The sequence below is a fragment of the Protopterus annectens genome, chromosome 13.part0, assembly GCF_019279795.1.
Source record: "Protopterus annectens isolate FY-2018-M chromosome 13.part0, PAN1.0, whole genome shotgun sequence".
Classification (NCBI taxonomy): domain Eukaryota; kingdom Metazoa; phylum Chordata; order Ceratodontiformes; family Protopteridae; genus Protopterus; species Protopterus annectens.
The window spans coordinates 798,479,700-798,497,462 of NC_056747.1; the positions used below are offsets into that span (position 1 = coordinate 798,479,700).

Consider the following 17,763-nt stretch of genomic DNA (forward strand, 5'->3'; position numbering starts at 1 on the left):
GTAAAAGTACACAACACCACTACGGCACTTCTCTTCCCTTCCGGCAAGCAAACAGCAGGTCTCCCGAGTGGTCGAGTCCTTCCTTCCCGATTCCAGCAGCAGCAACTGAAGAGCAGGCAAGGGCACAAGCCACAAGAAGAAGACCACCAGGGCATCCACCAAATGATCCAAAGTTCCGAACAGACTCAGCAGAGCTGGGGAGCCGTTGCAGCCGTATGTATCATTCAAAGCAGCAAGAAAAGATCTTTTTTTGAAAAAAGGCAACACATAGCTCAATGTCCCTCTTTTTATCCCTTAATTTTCGTGGGCTTTGCGGGCATCTACAACCAAGTCTAAATGTTGTTTGGTTGCTTGCTGCGTGATTCACAATGCAGCAAGCAGCCAATCAACCAAGACAGCAATGTCCTTTTTTTCATCAGCGTACGGACGCGCTGATGAAGCTCTTCAATTCTGGAGTCTCAGAGCGAGAACCGGAGAATCAAAGTGGCCTATTGATTTCCGGACACTCCAGGGAAAAAAAAACTGAGGGGTGGCAACGCTAGCAAGCAGTTTGCTAAAGTTTAGAAGAAGATTTTTTTCTTAACCAAAACATGAGTGTCATAGCGCACCATGCAGGCAGGGTATAAACTGTAGCAACTGTTTGCTACATTTATAGCAAGTAATTTGCTATGGTTTATACAAAAAAAAAATTATAACTGAAACATGAGTGCAATTTCTACAATTTGTACCCTGTCTGCATGGAGCACTACAACACTCAGGTTTTAGCTAAAAAAAATTCTTATAAACTTTAGAAAACTACTTGCTACAAATGTAGCAAACAGTTGCTAAAGTTTATACCCTGCTTGCATGCAGCAATATGGCACTCATGTTTTAGTTTAAAAATATATATCCTTGTAAACTCTAGCAAGCAGAGATTTTTAAACTGTAGCAAACCACTTGTTGCAGTGTGTCAAGCAGTTTTTATAGTTTAGACCACACACAAAGCACTACAGTGCTCATATTTGACTGCAAATGCAATGGAGGAGGGTTGGGCAGGCACAGAAATGGGACCTGAAAGTCTAGAGAGGAAGGAGGCGGGAGTGTTATGCATCTGGCCTCCTCATTGCTGTGCCAGTAGAAGGAAAATCCTTTTTTTGGCTCTAAAGTGAAAAAGCTAGGGGTGTGGATCTGTAACAAGTCTAATACAGTAAAGTGCTTTTTTTTCCTCAGTCTTCACTTGAAGAGCTGTGGTGTTGGTTCATGGTATCCGCACAGGGTGCTATTTGAGCCAGCTATGCTTCTGGGGAAGGGAAGGGAATAGAGATAAGAAAAGAACAGACAGCAAAAGGTGTAAGTGGGAACACGGGCTATAACATGCACTTTCTGACAACTGTTCCTATCTAGAGGATTAAACTTCTTTTGTTAAAAATGTACATAGTTTTGTATGTCTGTTCTAAGTTAATAGAGTATAGGGGATGCATGTGGTCTGAAAATGTATTCATTTTTTTGTTTGAGAGTTTTCATTGAAGCAAAAAGTCTTGAGAAATGTGACATAAGTTCAAACAGAGATGAGAAGAAACAACTGTATAAAAGATAAAACACAAATCCCCTGAATCTGGATAAAGTAACCAACGATAAAAGTATAATGTTCCAAAAAAGTCACCATCTCATTGGAATACGCATGGCAAAACAACACTTTAAAAAAAATAGTAAAAATATATAAACATGTGAGCGCTTTCACAGAGTCCTCTCTGCTTCCTCAGACATACTACAGTAACTGCTGCTCTAGTTTAAATAATGATACATCTGTGTCGAATCCAATCAGTTGACAGTATTTGAAATAAAAATTAAAGAGACATACACTATATAAACAATCAAATCATAAAAATAGTGGACTAAAAATGTACGTAAAAATCTATAAAAGCTTGCTCTATAAAGTTAGTGTTAAAACTGTAGAATATATGTATAGATGTTAAAAGATGTGACTGAACATAATAATCAATGTTTCAAAGCTCTGTTCCTGAGAAAAGGTTTCAGTGAAACCTTACTATTTAGTCCAGGTGGCCTGTCAGCCTGAAATCTAATTATCCATTCTTGTTCTGAGGCTTCGGTCTTATTTTTCATGTTCCCACCTCTTTTATTTTCTTGTATAATGTGTAGCACTAGAAATTTGAAGGTGTGTGTGGCTCCCTCCTTTACAACATGCACCTCTAACACATTTGTCTCTTTTTTATTTTTAATGTCCCTTACATGTTCTAGGACTCTATCTTTGAGCAACCGATTAGTTTTGCCTACATAGTAGGCTGGGCATTTTGTACAGAGACCAAAAATATACAACATTTTTACTATGACAGTCTGTATAAAAGCATGTATCAATGCTGAACTTTCTAGTCGGGTGTGTATACTGCTCCCTTCCAAATATGAAGGGGCAGGCTGTACACCTTCTACACGGAAAGGTACATAGCCTATCAGACCTTGCACAGTGGTCTCCATCTAACTTCTTGTAGCACAACTGTCTTTTTAATGACATGTTGTTTTTAAAGGTAAAAGATGGCATAGCCCCTATAACACCTTCTAGTTCATCCACATTTAACAATATGCCCCAACTATTTTTAATTATATCACTGACTGTACTGATATTACTTGCAAATGTTAATGGAATATGTAATACATCATTCTCTAGGTTCCTGGTTACTGTGGTACTGGTGGCATAGTTACTTTGGTTATCCTGGCTGATTCTCGTCCTGTCATAATAGGGCTTGTACCTCTCTCTTCTCTCATTCCAAGCCACTTTAATTTGTTTGTCTATATCTCTGGCTTTATATCCCCTTTCAATAAATTAATGTTTTAACAGGGTAAGTGCCTGAGACAAACTATCGTCATCATTATATAGCCTCATGCATCTAACTATCTGTCCTTTGATCATATTGGTTTTAGTGTAGTTAGGATGCATACTACTACTATGTAGGACATTGTTCTTTCTAATGGGTTTCCTATACACGGAGGTATGAACATAATTGAGTGTGTCTCTTGTAACCTTTACATCTAAAAACTCTATTTCTCTATTTGAGTATTTGTAGGGAGTAATGGTATTAATGAAATTTAAAAATTGCTGCAAATTATCTTCATTATCATGCCACAACAGAAAAATATTGTCCACAAAACGCTTATACCATATAATAGACTTAGCAAACACATTGCCTGTCAAAATATTCTCAGTTTCCCATTGTACAAGTGCTAGGTTGGCATAGCTACTGGCACAGGCAGTGCCCATAGCCACGCCAACCTTCTGTATATAAAACTTGTCACCAAATACAAAGGTATTATTTTCTAAGATGATCTCAAGTAGGGTACACATGAGTCGAAGTTTGGTATTTTCTATCCCTTTTCTATTGAGTAGTTCCCTTACATTATCTATACCCCAAGAATGGGGAATAACTGTAAAAAGGGACTCTATGTCGAGAGTAACAAGCCAACATTGGTCATCTATACCCTCCAAATGTACACTTAGGTCTCTCAAAAAATCTTTAGTGTCCAATAAGACAGTAGTACATTCCTTAAGTATAGGATGCAGGTTTTTCTCAACATATATCGACAGTGGTTCTGTCGCCCACCCCCGACTAGATACTATAGGTCGCATGGGTGGACTTTCCATGTTTTTATGGACTTTTGGTAGGCCATACATAATTGGAGTCACTGGGTACTCTATACTGAAGTATTCAAAAAGTGGCTCAGAAATCATGCCTGTTATTAACATATCAAACAAAAAAACTTGCAGTCTATCTGTAATAGCTTTAACATGAGTTGCAGAAATCTCACAATAGGTATCGGTGTTACTTAAATGTACTAACATACTTGCAATATATTTATCTCTATCTAAAATAACAATTCCTCCACCTTTATCTTCTGGGCGTATTTCAACACTTTTAAAGCATTTTAAGTCATTTAACGCTTGCTGTTCACATTTAGATAAATTATAAAAAATATTAGTAGCTTCATTACTGAGCACATTCCTTAGTTGTTTTTCACACACATCAATGAATAAATCAATCCCAGAATTGCTGGGAGGAACAAAAGTACTGGGTTTTTTAAAAACATTATATTCATTGGATCCACTTTGAAAAATAGTTTTTAAAGTCAGTGTCCTGCCAAATAGTTTCAGTTCTTTTAACACATTCACCAAGTCTGCTGTCTGGGCAGGAACAAAACTCAAATGTCTGTTCAATAAAGTTTTCTGTGCTTCAGTCAAAGAAATGGAGGAAATATTAAAAATCAAACCTGTTTGCTTTTCTTCAGGAACTTGTTCTGGTCGTCCACACTGTGGGGTCTCCGTGTCTTGCCATACTGAGGGCGATTGCGTGACCTCCCTCATATTGGGAAAGGTTTTTCTAACAAAAATGTCCCATTTGTATTCTTTGACTGAAGCACAGAAAACTTTATTGAACAGAGGTTTGAGTTTTGTTCCTGCTATTGATGTGGTAGCTTGCAGGAACATCACCCTTGCCAAAGTGGATGATAATGCATTTTTTTGCATTAAGTTTAAGATCATGACTTTATCTCCAGTTATTAGTCTGCCTAAGACCTTCTTGCAGTATGTTGACATCGCTAGGGGTTTCAGTGATCGCACCCAGTTTGTAGTCATCAGCAAGCTTTGCTAGTCACAGCCCTTTAGTTTTAGCCTGTACTTCGGTGAAGTAGATTCCAAACAGTAGGGGTCCCAGAAATGATCCCTGTGGAACACCACTGGTTATGGGTCTGCTAGAGGAGGTTGAGTCCCCTGATATGACTGTATGAGTTCTATCAGTGAGCCAGTCTACAACCCACCTGACAATATATGGGTTGATACCCAGCTGGGTGAGTTTATCAATGATGCCTGAGAAGGGGACTGTGTCAAAGACATTAGCTATGTTTAGGTAGGCCGTATGCACTGATTTGCCCTCATCTAGGGCTTTGTTGACTATCTCGAAGAAGTCCACCAAGTTTAACAGGTATGATTTCCCTTTGACAAAGCCAGCCTGGGTGGGGTCAAGCATTTGGAGATTTCCTACATCCTTGTTAATAAGGTCCATGATGATTTGTTCCATGGCCTTGCAGATAAGGCTGGTCAGGCTAATGGGTCTATAGTTCTCGGGGTCTGTGGATGCACTGCCTTTGTGAAAAGGGATGATGGTAGCTGTTTTCCATTCTACTGGGATGAAGCCAGTATTTAGGCTGTGATTGAAAAGTGTGCCTAATGGTGATGCTAATTCCTGTTTTAACCCACGTAGAACACAGCCCGGGATGTTGTCTGGTTCCATAGAGGCTATGTTTTTGGCCTTGGAGAAGGCATTTAAGACCTGCTCCTCAGAGATGCTAGGTGGGGGATATGTGTTAGGGATGCTTTGGGGTATATGTGGCAGGGACAGGGGATTGAAGTTTTCAGTTAACCTGTCAGCCAGCAGGTTTGCTAAATCTGCAGGTTCTGTATATGTAGTATATTAACTACGAGTTCAGCACAAATCTTGGCCTTACCTTTGAGGTTACAGATGTAACTAAAGAATGTATTGTGGTTATCTTTGGTTAGGGAAGCTAATTTGAATTCATAGTTAGCTTTTGAGGACTTCACTAGGAGTCTTATTTGCTTGTTTAAGTTGAGGAGGGAGTGTTTCTAGTTTTGAGACAGTTCCTTCCTACTCTTAGACAATTTATTTCTCCTATTGTATAGCCTATTAATGGCAGTTGTCCACCAGGCAGATTTGTTTTTCCTTGAAGATCTTGCTTTGCTTCTATCAAGTATGGCAGAGTCAATACAATTATACAGTTGATCGTATAAAGTACTGATGTATAACTCTGCATAGGTGTCTGTTTCATCAGTGGGAGAGGGGGCTTTGAGGCTATTTATGCTGTCACATAAGAGGTTGTAATTGACCTTGGATAAGTTTTTTAGTCTAGTTGTTGCTAAAGGGGGGTCTTGTGTTGTAGTTACTTCTAGCGAGACTGATTTGTGATCTGATCTCACCAGGGATGACCACACACTGGGGTTGTGCAGTGGTCTTCGGTGTTGGTGAGTACCAGATCCAAGATGTTTGAGCCCCTTGTGGGTGTGTCAACCAGATGTCCAGGGCATTGGAGTTAATGAAGTCCAGGAACCTTTGGGCAAGTGATTTAGAACACTTTTAAATTATCCAGTCAATGGATGGTAATTAAAGTCACACAAAGCCAGGGTACTTGGTTGTATCGTCACTCAAGTAGATCCAAGTAGGCGGAGTGGATGTCCTGATTCATGGAGGAGGCCCTATAGATGGTAATGATGTGAAAAGTAGCCTTACCTTCAGTCAGTTGCACCTGATGTAATTCAAGGGGAAATGTGCTGTTTAACCAATCTAGAGGTGTATTTATCTTTAATGAATATTGATACACTACCTCCTTTAGTTCACATGCCTTCAGTTTGTGGTCTGAATGTGTGGAAGGAAATGTAACTTGGTATAGCTGGGGTGATCTCCATGGGTCGACTTCTAAATTTCAAAGTTTCAAAACTTCAAATTTCTTATGGTCGAGACCATAAGATCAAAGTTTTGAAACTTCAAACCGGTTTAAGTGGAGATCGCTGTGCAGCGTGGAACATTATATTTACCGTTTTCCTTGCTGTAGTGCAATCTTGGAGTTGATATATTTAATTAGCAGGGAGGTTGGGGGTGCAGGGGGGCTTGATGCCCTGCAAAAATGTAAAAAAAGATTTTTTGTTTACTTACATTTCAGAGTTTCAAAACTTCGATCTTATGGTCTCGATCATAAGAAATTCAAAGTTTTGAAACTTCGAAATTTAGAAGTAGACTCCTCTCCGCAGCCTTAAACCAAGTCTCAGTGAGTGCACAAATGTCAGCATCTTCCAAGTGTGAGGACTGCTTCCATTGGAATTTCTGGTTTAGACTCCTAGCGTTTACCAGCATAACCTTGATGTTTTTTAGAGGGTATTTTTACGTCGGGAATTTTGTTCTTGTTACATTGCCTAAAAAAGGCACTATGGGGGTGGCAAGAGCCTTGGCAAGTCACCGAAATCCCATGGTTGACAGATGAAGACCATCTCTAGCAAAGCATCGAGGTCTGTCGGCCATGTCATCCCAGGTTGACAGATACTGGATTCCCTTCGAATGATACCATAAACTAAGCCAATTGTTGAAATCAATCATGTTTTGTTTATATTGAAGTATCATCCTAGGTGAAGGTAAAATGCTACTTAAGCCTAGGGACATACCTGCCTGAGACACATAATCAGAGAGCTCAGTCATGTCTCTCTTCATATAGTCCAGTGAGGTATGTCTGAAGTTGTTCACACCAACATAGACTATGATTGAGTCATAACAGTGCCTGTTGTTGATAGACTTGAGTGTGTATGTGTGATGTGGAAGATGTTCTTCGTGTTTCACTGTTGCAGTCATAACTGTAGGGTGTTCCTGCCGGCAGGCAGCCCGAGGTCGGCCAGAATTCCAAAGTCTGGGTCCGGCGTCGGCTGTACTAGCAAGTACCCTGACGTCAGAACGCAGAGGTATAAAGATGACAGCCGACGCCATCTTCTCCAGTCTTTCTTGCCGTGCGGTGGAAAGCAGCTCGCAAGTTGTTGGTTGGCGCATTCAGGACAACGTGCTTTGATTGTCTTCGGTCCGAAGTTTTCTACTTCTCTTCTCAAGCTAAGTACCCGTTGAAACTTTTTCTTGCTCCTCCGATGTCAGAAAAAGTTAATAATTGTATATCGTGTGGAAAACAAATACCTCATAAAGATTTCCACTCTTACTGTCTACCTTGCTTAGGCCCTGACCACGACGTTTCTTGCTGTCGGTTCTGTGCCAGGTTTAATTCTCGCACTATCAAGCGTAGGTACGATTGGGCCTTGAATTATTTCGGTAGACGATTCAGTTATAGGATGTCGTCGGATACTTTACCGACAACCGGAATTCAAAAGAAACGCAAGGACAAGGATTGGCCTCCGAGGTCCAAACAAGATACTTTGCAGCCGGAGCCAGCTTCGGGTTTGGCGGTCATCAGTGAGGCACTTTTGCAGCCCCTGTCGTCCGCCACTTCGGAACCGATGGCCGACACGGACTCCTATGGGGAGCCTTCTAGGCCTAGTATTTTATCTGCTGCAGGACCTTTGGACGTCGCTCCTTCAGATGGGTCCGGAACCGCTGTGCAGGTACCGGCTTCTGAGGGGGTTTTCAGGCCTTCTCATATCACTATTTCTACAAAGACAAAGGCAAAGTCAAAGACTCCTGTTAAACCAAGGGTTTCTTCTCAAGCTCCCTCGGATACAGCTCCCAAGTCCCAGAAGCAATTACTACGGATGGCTGAAGATTTACTGACAATGATTAGGGGTTCTCACATTCCTTATGATTCATCTGATCAGGCTTCTGTGTCTTCTGTCTCTTCCTCTGACCAGGATTATTCTTTTCCTCCTTATGAGGATTCTGATGCAGAGGACTCTATTCCCTCTGCTTCTCCCCCTGAAGATTTCTCTTTTGGGGAAACCTTACATGAGATGAGGGAGCATTTTCATTGGGAAGGTCAGGATTATTCTGCTTCTAAGAAGAGACTTAGGGAATTTCTCCTTCTCCCTCAACACAGACCTTTGGCTATTCCTCCTGTACTTGATATTGTGGATGATGCTTTTTCTGAAGCTAACCTGAATCCTGATTCCTTGCCGCCTGCTCCTTCTAAGCCTGATAGATTTTACAGAGTCCCTGACTCCCATCAATTCTTATTTAAGAACCCTTCTGCTGATCCTGAAACCATTTCTCAGGGTTCTAGGGTTGCTAAGGCCACTTCATCTAAAAATCCTATGCCCTCTGAAAAGGATTCTCATGCCTTGGACAGGTGGGGCAAAAAGGTTTACACTTCTGCTACTCTTTCTATTAGAGCTTTAAATTGCCAGTTTCACATGTTCAAGTATCAGCAATTTCTTTTGTCTGTTTTAAAGCAAAGGCTCTCTACCTTTCCTGCATGTGCAGAGGACAAGGAATTACAGGATGTATTTCATGCAACTGAACAAGTTAGCAAACATAGTTTACATTGTGGTTTTGATGCCTTGGAAGCTTCTTGCAGGGCCACAGCCTCTGGTACTGTTATCAGGAGACATGCTTGGCTTCGTGAGCAGAATTTACCTGAGCAGGTTAAGGCTAAACTGTTAGATGCCCCTGTTCAGCATGATGTTTTATTTGGATCCAAGGCTGAGGAGGTTATTAAAAAGATGGAAGAAAAATCAAAATCTATGCAGACTGTCAAAGATTTTTTACAAGTTCAGCCTCCTAGATTTTCTAGAAATTGGCCCTCCAAAAATTGGTCCTTTCCCACATCTGACAGGCCTCAAAGGGGAAGATATAGACGCTCCAGAGGTCGGGCGCAGGCTCAGGCCTCTTACAGGTCAAGACAATGGACTGCTTCTTCACCTAGAAGGGGAGAAGACAGACCTCAATCACAAAAGAAGCAGACCCAATGACTCTCTCCGTTGGGCTACAGGTTCTCCTTGCCTGGAAGCCCCTCTTGGAGGAAAACTTTCTCTTTTCTACCAAAATTGGACTCATATTACCCAGGACAAATGGGTTTTAGACGTGATTTTAAGAGGCTACAAATTCCACTTTCATACTCTGCCAAGGTCTTCGGGTTGGCCGGATCTGCCAAAACATCAATGGTCAGAGGCCTTAAATCAAGCGGACGCTTTATTGGCCATGAGAGCCATAGAACCTGTTCCACTTCCAGAGATGGGAAAAGGTTTTTACTCAAGACTATTTCTGGTCCCAAGGAAACAAAACTCATGGAGACCTATTCTGGACCTCTCAGTATTAAATACCTTTCTGCAGATTCCAAAATTCAAGATGCTTACTCTGCAACAACTTCTTCCCATGCTCTCCCAGGATGCTTGGATGGTGACATTGGACTTGAAGGAAGCCTGTTTACACATTCCCATCAGACAGGAACGCAGAAAATACCTCAGATTCAAGGCAGGTTCGAGACACTTTCAATTCTCTGTACTGCCCTTTGGCTTATCTACTGCGCCCAGAGTCTTTACCAAGTGTCTGGCTCCAGTAGTAGCTTATTGCAGACTCCAAGGGATTCAAATTTACCCCTATCTGGACCACTGCCTTATACAGGCGGACAGCAAGGATCTTTTACTTCAACATCTGCAGTTTGTTCAGCGTCTTCTCCTGCTTCTGGGATTTTCAGTGAACACAAAAAAGTCACATTTGATCCCCTCTCAACAAATGATCTTTTTGGGTGCTCTTCTAAACACAAGCTTACAAAGGGCCTTCCTTACTCCAGAAAAGCAAGTACAGCTGGCATCAATTTTCAAGACCTTGGCTACTTTAACTCAGCTCACTGCAAGGAAATTCCTGCAGACATTGGGCTACATGGCTTCTTGCATCCTGTTGATCCCAAATGCAAGGCTTCATATGAGAAAACTTCAATGGTACCTAAAGAGTGTATGGTCTCAGCATTACCACAGCCTGGAAACAATGATACCTCTGATTCCCTGCCTCCAAAAAGAGTTCTTCTGGTGGTCCAGGGCTTGTGCTTTAAACGAAGGGAATCCCTTTCGTCTACCTCATCCTGCTCAGATCATAACCACAGACGCCTCGGATTATGCTTGGGGAGCTCATTACCTAAAAAATTGCCAGCAGGGTTATTGGACAAAGAAGCATCTCCCCTGGCACATCAACTTGAAGGAAATGTTGGCAGTCCAAAATGCTCTTCTAGCCTTCCAGAATCTTTTGCAACCAGGCCATCTTCTGATTCGCACAGACAATACCACAGTCATGTGGTATATAAACAAGCAGGGGGGCTCTCACTCATACCCCCTTTGCAGACTAGCCATGAGTTGATGGGACACAGCTCTAAATCTGAATCTGCATCTTCAAGCTCAATTCATTCCAGGAAAGCAGAATCTCTTAGCAGACAGCCTAAGCAGAAATCTTTTGGAACCTCACGAATGGATGCTGGACCCCAACTTATTCAGCAGGATTACAGCAGTTTGGGGTTGCCCTCGGATAGATCTGTTTGCATCTCATCTCAATCATTAGCTGCCTCTCTTTTGCACCAGGTCCTTCCACAAAACAGCTTGGAAAGTGGATGCCCTGTCTTTCAGCTGGAGGAATCTTTCGGGCTATGCCTTCCCTCCTCTTCCTCTTCTGCCTCGGGTGTTACTGAAAATAAAACAGGACAAACCCAAGATTATCATTTTGATAGCTCCAAATTGGCCTCGGCAGTTTTGGTATCCAACTTTAAGACACCTGTTCTTGGAACCTCCATGGATTCTGCCTCTGTTTCCTTCTCTTCTGTCCCAGCATCAGGGTCAGATGCTACACTCTCAAATCAAGACTCTTTGCCTGGCAACCTGGCTCTACAAGGGCCTTTGATTCCTTCTGCTTTTCCCAAACAAGTTCTGGATGTTCTCTTAGAAGCTAGGCGCCCTAGCACTAGAAAATCTTATGCTTCTAAATGGAAAAGATTTTGTATTTGGATGCGGGATCGAGGTTCTGATCCTCTTTTGCCTGACATTCCTTCCATTTTACTTTACCTCTCAGACCTTTTGCTTAAAGGCCTCTCCTTTTCTTCCATTAAAATCCATGCTTCTGCTATCTCGGCTCATTACAACACTGATCCCCCCATCTTCTCTCACCAGCTGGTGAGACAATTCTTGAGAGGGGCTAAGAATTTAAGACCTCCCAGAACTCCTCCTGTTCCTGCTTGGGATCTTAATTATGTTTTGGAAAAACTAACTTTTCCTCCCTTTGAGCCTGCTGCTGCTTCGGATATCAAGTTCTTATCCTGGAAGACAGCTATTTTATTAGCTTTGACTTCTGCCAGAAGGGTGTCAGAGTTGCAAGCTCTCATGGCTGTGGAACCATACCTTATTTTCCACCAAGACAGAGTTGCCTTGAGGAAAAATCCTACATTTATGCCTAAGGTGATTTCTAAAGTGGCTTTAAATCAGACTATTCACCTTCCTACTTTCTTTCCAAATCCTCAAAACAAAGGGGAAAGGATTTTACATTCATTGGACGTACACAGACAACTACGGTTTTACCTGGACAGAACTAAAGATTACAGAAAATCTGATCAGTTGCTTATCTCTTATGCCTCCAGTTCTCTAGGCAAGGCTATTTCTAAACAAACTATTTCCAAATGGATTGCTCATGGGATAAGGTTTTGTTACTCTCACTTTGGGAAGCAGATTCCAGGTACTGTTAGAAGTCATTCTACTAGAGCAGCTGCCACTTCAGCAGCTTTTCTCAGAGGAGTTCCTACCAAGGACATTTTGGAAGCTGCCACTTGGAGTTCAGTGCATACTTTTTCTAAGCACTATAATCTCCCTTTGTATTCTAAGTGTAGAGCAGGTTTTGCCTCTGCTGTCTTGCAGGGTCTTCTGGCTGCTCCTTCTTCTGCATAACCTCCTCCCTCATCACAGCTTTGGGATTCCACCCTACAGTTATGACTGCAACAGTGAAACACGAAGAACATAGTACAGTTGTGTACACCTACCATAAATGTAGATGTTCGAGTGTCTTCACTGTTGCAGTCGGTGTTTCCCTCCCACCAATCCCCTCTATCTTCCTCTTCTTTTGTGGTGTATTTGTGTTTCCTTTTTGGACACCTTTTGGTTACTTTGGGGGACTTCTGACATCTGGGGCAAGAAAGGCTGGAGAAGATGGCGTCGGCTGTCAGCTTTATACCTCTGCGTTCTGACGTCAGGGTACTTGCTGGTACAGCCAACGCCAGACCCAGACTTTGGAATTCTGGCCAACCTCGGGCTGCCTGCCGGCAGGAACACCCTACAGTTATGACTGCAACAGTGAAGACACTCGAACATCTACATTTGTGGTAGGTGTACACAACTGTACTATCCTGGCATGACAGACAGCTGACCGTAACTTTTTCCTTATCCATCCTGATGAGAGGGACATCTGTGTGTCTCACAATTGAATCGCCTATGATTAAGATGTTTGTTTTTGTGTTATGCCTTATGGGTTTGAGTGTGAGACACTGGTGTGTAATATATTATGCATACTATGTTCTGCAGAGGATGTATTATGTGAATCATGCTTGTGTTTGTGTTTGAGAGGTCTCTGAGGTTTAGGTAAGCTTCTGGTAAGGACCTCCGCATATGTAGGTTTATGTGTTGTTGGTTTGGTAGGTGCAAGAGGTGAGATGTGTATGCTGACAACCTGCTTAGCATCAGATGAGCTGACTGGTGAGCGAGAGAGCCTGGATTCTAGCTTCTTGATATAGATGCATCTCTCACATAATGAATTTGTGTGGACTAGAAGAAGTGGAGAGACAGATATGTTTCTCAGAGAAGTTCCATTCTCTGGAACAGGCTCCCCATCCATGTGAAGCAAAGTTCCTCCCTATCCCTATTTAAGCACAACTTGGAGCAATGGATGGCTAATCGGAATTTCACCCCTGGTCTGGCAACTATGTCTGTGATGGACAGAGGCAGTCAGTGAATCACTCCCTATATAAATTAAATCTGTGGGTCACATTTAGGTTGCACGGCTAGTCTTATAAGTTCCTTAGTGGTCATTAGCCTAGTATAAAACTATGAACCTATGAAAGAGTACTGAATTTTATTAAGAAATGCAGATTGCAAATAGCAATGCTGCAGGAGACACATTTGGAAAGAAATGAGCACGTAAATTTGACAAAGAGAGGATTTCAGGATTGATATTCAGCAGAATTTCATGGACAGAGGAAAAGGGAAGTATTAACACTGAATGCTAGAGGGTCTCCGATAGTAATAGAAGTCAGCAAACAAAGCAGGATGAAGAAAACCAAAGGCCGTAAGTGGTAAACAAATAGTCCAATAACAGATAAAACAACCACGTTGTCCACCACACTGAAAAACATCCACCATGTACTGTGATGAAAGATAGCTTTTAATAACAGACTTAAAACACAAGCTTATGCATAAAATACAATAAAACACGGACTAGCGGTTTCAGGAAATACCCTTCGTCAGATGCTGTCATTAAAGAAACAGTTGTATATGAAACACAAATAACCAATCACAATGACTATGCAAATCCATTTTCTCTAGAGAGAACTAATCATAGAAATCTATTCAAGCTATGTTATTCGTCAGCTCAAAATTGTGCAAATGAATAAAAGCCTCATGTTTCAATCTTCTTTGCATATATCTAACATAAAATCGGAGTTACAATCAGTAGAATATAGGCATTCTATGAACTATACGTTCTGCTACTATATATGTATGGCTAAACAATTTAATTGTTCAAATCTATTAAATAAAACAAAACATAAAATCAAAACATTTGTTTGGCATTTTCTGAAAAACTTTCTAAGACATTTTGTTTGCAACCATACGAACATAACATATTATTTAAAGAAACTGGCATTGTATATGGCCATATATAAACAAGTCAAAACATAGTACTTGAGGGTCATTATCTTATGTTCTCAAAAATAGATAAAATAAATGAAAACTGTCTCACTCAGATCTTTACACTGACTTGTCATAAAAACGGCCATCATACATCGACATACTCACATAGCTCAAATTATATGGCTGTATGTGGACAAATCAAAACATCAGGCTACTTGAGGGCCATTATCTTGTGTTCTAAAAATTTAATAGAAGCTATTGTTATAAAGAGGATAAATTAGTAGGGCATATATAATACTTCTTGATAACTTGTTTACAAGGGAGCAATGTGAGGATATTTTATATATGTATGTATGTATATATATATATATATATATATATATATATATATAGATAGATAGATATATATATAGATAGATATATATATATATTTATATAGATATATATATATATATATCTATATAAATATATATATATATATATATATATATATATATATTTATATATATATATTTTATATATATATATATATATATATATATATATATATATATATATATATATATATATATATATATATATATATATATATATATATATATATATATATATATATAGATATATATATATATATATATATATATACATATATGGCTGCTAAGTATGCAACAAAAGTCCAAAAGGTTTAGGATTTTTGTCTGGAGTGTTTGCATGGTATTTTTATATTTAAAAGAGACTTCAAAGAATTTTTCCTCAGGTATATAGCAAATGTTGGAGGTGTGGTAGGGAATACTTACAGAGTATACTGTCAGAAATACTGGAGGAGCAAATTGCTGTAACTAAGGAAGTGATTCCTTTAAGCTGGGACATGGGATCTGAATTGCCTAGACATTGTATGGCCTTATTAAGTTTAATTCTGCTGGCTGCCAAAAAAGCAAGTACTAGAAAACTGAAATCAAAATCTAAACTAACTGTATATGAAGTGTTGAATATTGTAAATTATATAAAATAACTGGAAGAGGGATCTTTAGAAAGGGGAATGAACAAATTACATAGAAATAAATGGGAATTGGGGAAACAGAATAATGTTCATTATATATGTAATGTATAATGTGTATAAATTGAAAAAATGTTAATATGGTTTGGTTTCATTTCTATTAATATATGTGTGCCTATGTCTTCAGTGATATTTTAATAAAGGTGTTTAAAAAACACATTGAACCCATGTGTATATATATATTATATATATATATATATATATATATATATATATATATATATATAGCGAGAGAGGCATATACATATATGTTACTACCCCTATGCTCCTCTGTATTTCAGTGCAGACTCTCTCAGCTCCATTAGACCTCCCCAGCATGGTTCCATTTTCAGAAGTACAGCATTGATGTAGTGCTATGTTGCTGTCCCTGTCCCATCAGATACATTGGAAAGCAAAATCTCACAGCTACAGTTGGACAGCTGAAACATTTACCTGTCATATGCCATGGTTTGACAGATGCTTATACAGCTGTCATAGTAGCTGTCCAACAGTGGCTTGTTCTGGTTGGCACAAAAGAGTAGTGTCACTGTTGCCAAACAGCACGTAAAGAATACCTGTTTATTTCTTGGGTCTGTATTCTACTTTTCTATTCCAATAAAGTACAAGGGTGCCACTTCAGTCATATATCCCCCCCATGCCACATTTCAAGTCGGAAGAGTACCACAGTGAAAAATGCTGTACCACAGTGACAAATGCTGTCATCAGAATATAGGTTACACATGAACATGTATTTTGTATGCCTGTGAACATGTATACAGGCTTTATATGTTTGTGTACTTCTGTCTATGTAAGAGGACATAGAGTGTAGCATGGGTATATAGTTCACTCTCCTTGAGACAGCTGTTCTTAGATGTATAAATGAGACTTAATGATGTTCAGCACCACACAGAGTATGCATATCTCTGAACTTTATTACATCTGAGCAGCGCAAGTTGAATTGCTATAAAGTTGTCTATGAATTCCAGTGAACTAAACTGTAGAGCGAGAATATTTAATTTTTTCCTGGATACAACAATGTATATGGAAATGTCCTATTAAGAGTTGCATCAAACTTTCTACGTAGGAAATGGTGTAGTGCTCAGTGCCTAGCTTTACTAATCAGTACATGTAATACCAGGTATGGAGAAGAATTTGAAAAGCTGGATAACCTATAAATCTTGTGTAATATAGCATTTTGAATGTGATGAAGAGTTACTGTCTGTAATTGTCTGCAAAATGTTTTAGAATGGGCTTAAGGATTAATGTCTTAATTTGTATTTGGCAATACCTCATACATATGCTAATTTGTACTTGCCAGCTACCATATGCTTCCTCATGTCATGTCTGCACAGTAGCTGATACCTCTATCATTGTGCAGTCCTTTAGCAATAATATTTCAACATCTCATTTACTGACATCAACTGTGCTGTTAAGGTAAATATCTTGTACTTTTCATACTGCATGAATAATGGGTCACCTGCACATCTAAGAAGAATCAGAGAGAAGAATCTTCCCCTAGTCTTCGCTTTTAGTGCCTGGGAAAGCTTTAAGAATTGCTTCTTGTCTAAAGTAGAGAGAGAGAAAAATTCAGACTAGAAAAAAAAAAAACTGGAGCCATTCTGTCAAATTCAAGAACCCTGGTCTATCTAGGTTTTATCTGTCTGTGAAGAAGACCTACCATGTTTGATTAGTATAGTTAACTACTACTTTTAATCTGTCTAGGTTTCCATATTTGGACCCTCCGGAAGAGAGAAATATTTTAGAAGCCCTTAAACAGCTGTATCAGTGTGATGCCATTAACAGGTAATTAATTGTCAGAATTCTTAAAACTCATATGTGTATCTTTTTGTTGAGTTTTATTTTTTCACTCCCAGTTGGCTTGTCCAGCTGGTTATGCGTAGTCTAAGCTTGATGTATGATGACTTGCTGTCTGCTTATTCTCTCCTACAGTTTGCACAGTTTGTGCAATCCAGTTATTCCTTCATTAGAAAAAAGTATTTTCTGAAATGTAAACTTGTGTTAGCTAGGATTTTTGCTTTAAAAGGTAGCCTAAATCGATTGGGCATGTCTTCTGCTTTACCAGTTTGCTTCCAATTGGTGTTATTGCAGCGTGCAGAAATCAGTGCGTCTTGCTGTTATCCTCCATTCCTTACATCACTCAGAAGGTCTCCGTGAACTGTTTTCAGACTATATCAGCTTTGGAAAATGCTGTGAATTATTTTCCCTGGAGTCTGTTTCTGTTGTTCTACACTTGACCATGGAATTTGGTTGACAGTATACTGGTGAAACCTTTTTTCCTTCATCATCTTTTGCCTGTGTGTAACATTTAATTTATGTGTGTAAATTTTTACCTGTATACTCAGAAGAACCTATTAGT

The 17,763-nt window shown here is 39.8% G+C and overlaps 1 protein-coding gene across 3 annotated transcripts in view; it reads left to right on the top strand.

The window, feature by feature from the left end:
* The window catches only part of DHX40 (DEAH-box helicase 40), an 866,160-nt gene that overhangs the window by 376,857 nt on the left and 471,540 nt on the right, over nt 1–17,763 (top strand). For all 3 annotated transcript variants that reach the window (XM_044054528.1, XM_044054529.1, XM_044054530.1), the window contains one exon: nt 17,109–17,189. In XM_044054528.1, coding sequence (XP_043910463.1) covers nt 17,109–17,189 — 81 coding nt within the window. The remainder of the gene's footprint in view (nt 1–17,108; nt 17,190–17,763) is intronic.